Genomic DNA, 7,792 nt, shown 5'->3' with positions numbered 1-7,792 from the left:
TTGGTTATTTTGAAATTTTAGATCCACTATTAAATTCCAAATTTAATGAAATATGTGTTATATATGAGAATCTAAAATTCAATTAAAAATTTACCTGGGTCCAAATGTCAAAGGAAGACAATTTATGCACAACTTAATTCTAGAAGTATATGAAAATATCTTATTAAAAACTATATGAAAAACATCTATCAAGAAGAATTCAAGGATTAGAGAGAAATACCTCTTAAGTAGATAAAATTCAAGGATCAGAGAGAGCTACCTCTTAAGTAAATATATTTTCAGATGCCTTTTTAAGTTGCAGGGAAAAATACACTAAATTGGTTGCAAAGAAGCTCAAGTTGCAGTGAAATCAAAACTAAATTGGCAGCAAGAGAAGCTTGATCCGAGGACCCTTTTCACAAAAATGTTATTGAAGGTTGTCAAAACCCAAAACGAAGTTATTGCTGAATTTGCATGCAATGTTTTTCCTCTGTTACATGAAAATGAAAGCCTGGGCCTCGCCCAAAAAACCCTCTTTATCCTTTATTTTTTATTGATAAAACCATTGTTATTTTGTAGCAGTTCCCGGATGCCAAATCTATGGGGGCAAAATCAATTTTAAAGCTGCTCAAAATCCACCCTTGTGAATGCTCTGAAATTATCACTTTCACTACATAAAACCATGCCCTAAGGTCGATGCTGAAACCACTTTTATTTGTGCAGTCTTGGCATGCTTTAAAAACACTTTTATTGAGCACTTTGAGCTTGCCACTCTGCAAAATCTCAGCATGTTGATATCTTCCATTAAAAAAACCACTGCAATCCAATTACCAGAAGGAAATGTACTGCAGCATAAGGGAACTTCAGAATTTGAGCTAATGAAATGTGGTTTATTTTTGCTACTAAATTTTGCATGGTAGCTTTGTAGTGTTCTCTTCGAAGTTCTTTTATTAGATTAAATTTCTTCAAAATTTAATCTTGTGGTTAACAAATTCCAGTAGGTTAGAAAACCAAGCTGCATCTTTGTGAACGTAAGAAACGGTCCAACTTATCCCAAATATCCAATGCTGCGGTCTTATCCTGGTGTCGCTTATGCTTGCTGATCTGTAAACAGAGCCAATAAAACAATAATCAAGTAGATGATGATAGAGAAGGAAGTGTGCGGTAAGCTAAAAACAAATGCTTTGGCATCCATATGCACAAGGACTGCATAAGAAAAGCTCCTCTACAAGAAAATTAAAGTTTAAACTATTTCAATCAAATCCACATATTTAGCCACGAACCGAAATGATCTTCACGTTCCACTGTCTAACAGTCTTCACAGACTCCAAACTATCATCTTCAAAGCGAAGATTAAACCCCATGACTGTAGAAGGAAAAACTGTGAATTAGTCGGCTCCCAGACCAGATTGACCATTTTAAAAATCCATGTCAAATGCAGAAAACCAAAAAGGATAAAAATTAAAAATAAGTAGAAATAGTGCAGGCTAAGCCAGTTAGTGTGCAAGATAGCAGTTCAATCTTTGCAGAATAGGATCGAAATTGACAGTCCAAAATGAAAGATTTCACTCCGAACAGCACTCTCCACAGACTTTAATATCTAAGAATTTAAAACTATTTAAGAATGGCTTAGATCAAACCAAAATGTAATAATGAGTGCAGAAAATAATAGTTACATTTGTCAATTAGGTTTAGTTTAGGTGGTTGAAATGAGAAATTGTTAGGTTTAGTTTAGGTGGTTGAAATGAGAAATTGTTATGATATTTATCAGAGTTCAAATCCTTTTCGGCATGTTTGTTTCTAGTGAAACCATAGTTGTTTGGGATTGGCAAGGTATTGTTCTTAGTAAGACCATGGTTATTTGGGTTTGGAAAGGTATTAATAATATCATATTATTATTTTCATTTATAGGTTTGATGGCGAGACTAAGACTAAATATTTCAATGTAAAAGGAAAAAGCAAAGATTTCAACATAACCATATCCGCTAGAGAGATTGAACAGCTCCAAAAAAAGCTCCAGTAAGATATGCAACACAAATAAGGTTAGAGATATTTTGCGTTTTCTTGATGATGGACTTACTCAAAAAAATCCAATAAGATATATAACACAAATAAAGGTTAGAGACATTTGGCGTTCTTCTGATGATAAACTCACTTAAAAATCTGAAACAGTAGATTTATAAACTCACTTAAAAATCTGAAACTTTAAAAACTCTATAACAAATCATTCCATACACTTTTTTCAATAAACTCCCCCTGTATAAACTCATTATTTTAAAACACAAACAAGATTAAAGACAAATAAAATGACTTTGTAGATGGCACAGGACTTCGTAGATGCCCTGTGACAATAAACTATGGCAGGTTATGGCAGGTTATGGCAGGTAATAACAGAGATCAAGGATTATACAACCTCAAGACAATAAAATTAACTGAGATATTGTTTTGGCCTAAGAAGCCTTCTGGGCCTGTAAAATCAAAATGCAAATTAATGAGAATAAACCGCTTATCCTATATAAGCTTGGCAATAACCTAAATTGTTAGATCCCTGATTTGATAAGGGTGATTTGTTAGGGTTTTAAATAAAAAGCCGCATCGCATGCATGTGTTAATGTATTCCAATCCCTGCGGCAAAACTAAGGTCTTAAATCTGTATCGAATTAAATGAAAGCGTTGCATTTTTCTAAACTTGGCAAGTAGGGCGAACTGCTGGTATCTAGTACCATCCCATACTGTAATTTGTTTAATTCTAAAATTATAGAGTTGGAATGGTTACAAATTAGAGTTAGAATTGCTATAAATTAGTATAGATTTTTTTTTAAGTACTGCATTTGTAAATTTCTTTATATTTTAAAATACAATATAATTTTATACAATATAATTTTTCATTGTTTAAATTGCATTTTTAAATACTATATGAAATATATATAAAACCAAATAAATATTTTATAAATATTTTAACCATATATAATTCCACTAAAATAAACTGCCAATATCTAGTACCATCCCTACTGTAACTTATTTAACTCTGAAACTATAGAACTAGAATGGCTACAAACGGCACTATATTTGATTAATAATATAAATCATTATTTAATTTATTTTTATATAATTATTTGATAAGATCAAAATATTCCATACAAACATTTCATATAGAACATTACAACAACTCTTCTTTCCATTTAAAAAATAAAAAATAAAAAACACAATAATTTTCAACTATTTATTAAAAATGTTTATTTTTCCAGAAATAAAAAAAATTCATATACCGGTACATAATCATTATAATCATAATTGTCTACAATCAGAGTATCCTTTGGTGAAAAAGTAATCTCTATTGTTTATCCTTTCCCTTCTTCTAAGCTTGACAGTCAGATGAGTAGCATGTACAACACTATGCCCTTTTCAATGATTCATATATTGAGTTTTGAGCTGATGATAGTTGCAACCAAGCTATGAGGATCTTAGTGATATGAGCACACAGTGGAAAAAGGATGTTAGATAGGAATTTGCTTTCAAGTAAACTTTATCTCCAAAATTGGGTGTGTTTGTGCCATCCATTAATACATTATAATATATATTTGTGACAGAATTGGAGAATGAAAATAAAAATATGCATTCACTTGATCATACAACTAAGAATTCATCAAGAATAAACTTACTTGAACTTTATCTCCAAAATTGGGTGTGTTTGTGCCATCCATGAATACATTATAATATATATTTGTTACAGAATTGGAGAATGAAAATAAAAATATGCATTCACTTGATCATACAACTAAGAATTCATCAAGAATAAACTTACTTTTGCTGAAAATCTCCACATGGTCCTGGAAAGGCCAGTCCTTGAACTGCCACTCTTTACCCAGCACAAAAACAGCCACAACTCGCTCCCAATCACCGGGAGCCAAAGCAGAGGGCTTATCCCTGATTTCATATGCCACCGGTGCCTTCTCGCGTCCGATCTTCCTCTGTATCGTAACACATTCAGGCTTCTTGGAAATCTGCTTGGCCTTGACATCAGGTGCAACATAGATCCCATCCTCCAGAAAGTCTCTTGCATTGTATATATTCAACAAAGTCTGGAAGGCACTCGGAACCAAAATAATGGGTGTTCCCTCTGGTTTCACTTTACCACCAAATGAAGCACGAGGAGTTCCTTGGACCTGAGCTCTCTGGGATCCCAATGCAGTGTTTTTTTTCATGAAATCCTTCTGACCAGTATACGATGGGGTGGGATAAGTTCCAAGATCAGCAGTGTCGGCACCCAGATTGTTTTTCCAAAACCTCCTTTCCTCTGTATTTCCATAATGGTTTTTGCTAGGGGTATTTAAGTTGGACTGATCATGCTCTTTCCTCTGTTGATCCTCTGGCCTTCTCCTGTCATCATCTCTTTTATTAGCCATGGACAAAACACTATGAAAATTCTTATTTGGGCATTCCAATAGGGTTTCCCTGTCCTTGAGAGGCCTCTCTTTGGCCCTTATTAGGTCTATCTGAGGTACCATCTCTGTAATTTTTGGATCAATCTCTGAACCCACCATGTCCCCATCTTCTGTATCAATCCTAATCCTTTTGTTACTGTTACTATTATTGTTATTATCATACAATCCCAGAATTGGGTCCTCAGGCCTGTACTCTTCAACATGGTCCGCCGCCTCATCCCAATGCCGTTTAATGGGTTTTTCCGGGGGGGCATGATGGCCAGCAGGGGCAACGAGTTCAATGGCGTCGGTGGTACTGATTTTTCCTTCTAGGTAGTCCAGCAATGGCTTCCTGTCCGTGTAAATGACAGTCTGGAGCTTCTGGAACTTATGCGCTCGGGCTTGTTGCATGTACTCAGTGTGCTTGAGATGGGCATTTTTCAGAAAGAAAACAAGGCATTCAAGAGTGTAGAGACTACCCTGTTTGGATCTGTAGGCTGTCTCGATGTTGGAGGGGAATTTGTAATCTTCCCCGAAGTGGATGTCCTCTCCCACGATCCTGATGCTCTCCAGGTCCGCTCTGATTGTGTAGTCACGCAGTACGGATAGGGGATCCATCTCTCTGGTTCAGTAATTGACGACTTGACTTCCAGGCCCGTAGATTTCAGAGTTCTTGTCTAATGATGCTCATGCTAATTCTTAATACGATGCGAATGTTAAGAAATATCGACCGCCCAAAGAAACCATGAATGAAGAAGTCGACAAAGTTTTGACAATTTAAGAGAAACCACTCCAACGTAGACAAGTCCGCACTCCTATTCTTTCCTGTCGGACCGCTTAGTGGGGTTGCGTTATTTGGTTTGAAGCAGTTGTGGATGAATAGAATTTTGTGCCTTTTTAACTTCTAATTTGGCTGGACTGACTTTTTTATTATAAATTCCATAACAAGTTCTCACAGATTTAGCCAGGGTGACTTGCACTTAAACTAAAATTAAAATTAAAATTCGACTGGTATATATTTTTGTCACCAATTTTATCCGATAAAATACAATTTTATCACTAATGTAAACAGTATTTTCAATAAATATTTTTGTTCCTTGCAAGGTCAACTTTAGTTTGAGGTATTTTTAATGGCTTCACCAACAGGGTATTTCATAATCGACCGAAATAAGATATTCTTCGGCATCAACCTAGCAGCGTACTCTGTAAGTTCCTATTTTCTTTGTGAGGGTTGTTTTCGAGTATTTTGTTTTACTTATAGAAAATATATAAAATATATTTTTTGTTGGATATTTATTTTAGGTCATTGGACCATATTTAATTACTTGAAAGGGTGTTTTTAGGAAGGCTCACTTTGGGCGGATTTTTTTGCAGCCCATGTCTGTCATTCTTTATAAGTAGGTGTTTTTTCTGCCATGTGGCATGATATTTGTAGACTGTTCTGTTATAGTTTGCAGTGGTCGCTATTATTAGAGAGGATGCCTGTCATTCTTTAAATACTGTGTTTATTGCCATGTGGCATGATATTTGCAAACTGTTTTGTTATGGTTTGCAGTGGTAGTTATTATTAGACTAGATTAGTAATATTGTATGGTTCAGGTTTACACTGATCTTACTGCTGCAAGTACCCATACCTTCTGAGAGTTCTGAGGCGTGGTACAATGGTATGGTTTTACAAGTTTCCAGATCCATTTCCGTGGAAGGCTATGCACTGACTCTTTATTCCTGTTATTAACAGGGAGTATATATATATTTCATTCCTGCCATTAACAAAAATATATATATATTTCATTCCTACCCATTAATATTAATAACCGGAAGAATATCTATATTTCATTCCTGCAAATAACAAAAAAATGTATATATTTCATATCTGCCTATTAATAACTGGAAGAATATATATATTTCATTCCTACCAATAACAGGAAAAGTATAAGTATATATATTTCAGTTCTGCAAATAACAGGAAGAGTATATTTATTGCAGGAAAACATGAAGAGTATATATATTTCATTCCTGCAAATAACAGGGGAAAAAAATACACATACCTTACCTTTTTTTTATCCATAGTAGGTCAAAAAGATATCAGTGCAAACCACAAATAACAGGGAAAGTATATATATTTCATTTCTGCAAATAACAGGAAGAGTATATTTATTGCAGGAAAACAGGAAGAGTATATATATTTCATTCCTGCAAATAACAGGAAAAAAAAATACACATACCTAACCCTTTTTTATCCATAGTAGGTCAAAAACATATCAGTGCAAACCATAAAAAGAAATATCGATTCCATTTTCACCAGACCATCCTCTATCCATTACTTCATTGTAGTTGCAGAGAATGATCGACTGGTACATCAAAACCCTCGCGAGGTTTTGGGAAGTTAAGGATATTTCTCTCCTTGCACAGTTAGTTCTGGCTGGGTTCTATGTCTTTTCCAGATTGATTGTTTTCAATAGCATTTCTTTCAAGAAGGAAGCATAGTTCTTTCAACCAGCAACCAACGAAATATCAAAACTCAAAAGTCAATACAAAGGGGCATCCTTATTCGGATTTGCAGATTCCTTGTTGTTATCCGGATTTGCAGATTCCGGTAATAATAAGGAAGCAGTCAAATGCCGAAATTGAAAAGTCAATACCAATCCCTATGGCATATTTAGAGAATGCTGTTCTTGGGATTTTGTGATATTTTTTGAATTTATAATTATGGTTAGTTTAAATACGGTTAGTGGCATAGTGGCAGTTGGAAAGTAGTTCTGAGATAGTTAGAAATTTTGATTATAAGTTTATTCTAAATCACTCTAATGAATTATCATTGTTGTTAAGGTAGGAAAATAAAACAAATTTTTTTTATAAAATTAAAATACAACTTTAATTTATTATATTATAGAATTAAAAATATATTTTAAAAAATGATAAAATTAAAATACAAAAAATATATAAAGTTCAAAATATATTAATAATTTTAATATATAATAGAATAATAAATCTAATAAAAAAATAATAATAAATATTCATAAATTTAATATATATATATATATAAAAATATTCATAAATTTAATACGGTAAAATAATAAATTTTTGTTTATAAATAATATTATATATAAGTGTCAATTGAGTTAAATATGATTCGTTCTATAAATATATATAATCTTATGTAATAGTAATTTTAATTGTTGTTGCTTATGGGGTTTATAATCTTATGTAATAGTAATTTTAATTGTTGTTGCTTATGGGGTTTATAATCTTATGTAATAGTAATTTTAATTGTTGTTGCCTATGGGGTTTATAATCTTATGTAATAGTAATTTTAATTGTTGTTGCCTATGGGATTTATAATCTTATGTAATAGTAATTTTAATTGTTGTTGCCTATGGGGTTTTGGA

At 33.1% G+C, this 7,792-nt stretch overlaps 1 protein-coding gene across 1 annotated transcript; it reads right to left on the bottom strand.

Moving 5' to 3' along the window:
* Positions 1–421: 421 nt before the first annotated feature.
* Positions 422–5,308, bottom strand: LOC149188992 (protein CDC73 homolog). The gene is made up of 3 exons (XM_089411735.1): positions 3,785–5,308; positions 1,263–1,345; positions 422–1,083 (listed from the first exon to the last, which is right to left on the bottom strand). Exons 1-3 carry the CDS (start codon positions 5,019–5,021, stop codon positions 982–984), a joined length of 1,422 nt encoding a protein of 473 aa, XP_089267861.1. The 5' UTR covers positions 5,022–5,308; the 3' UTR covers positions 422–981.
* Positions 5,309–7,792: the final 2,484 nt, after the last annotated feature.

The sequence above is a fragment of the Pinus tabuliformis genome, chromosome 3_1 (assembly GCF_031772625.1).
Source record: "Pinus tabuliformis cultivar Carrire ecotype Pingquan chromosome 3_1, CPIR1, whole genome shotgun sequence".
In the NCBI taxonomy this organism is placed as follows: Eukaryota; Viridiplantae; Streptophyta; class Pinopsida; order Pinales; family Pinaceae; genus Pinus; species Pinus tabuliformis.
This window is presented reverse-complemented; position numbering and strand designations above follow the sequence as displayed.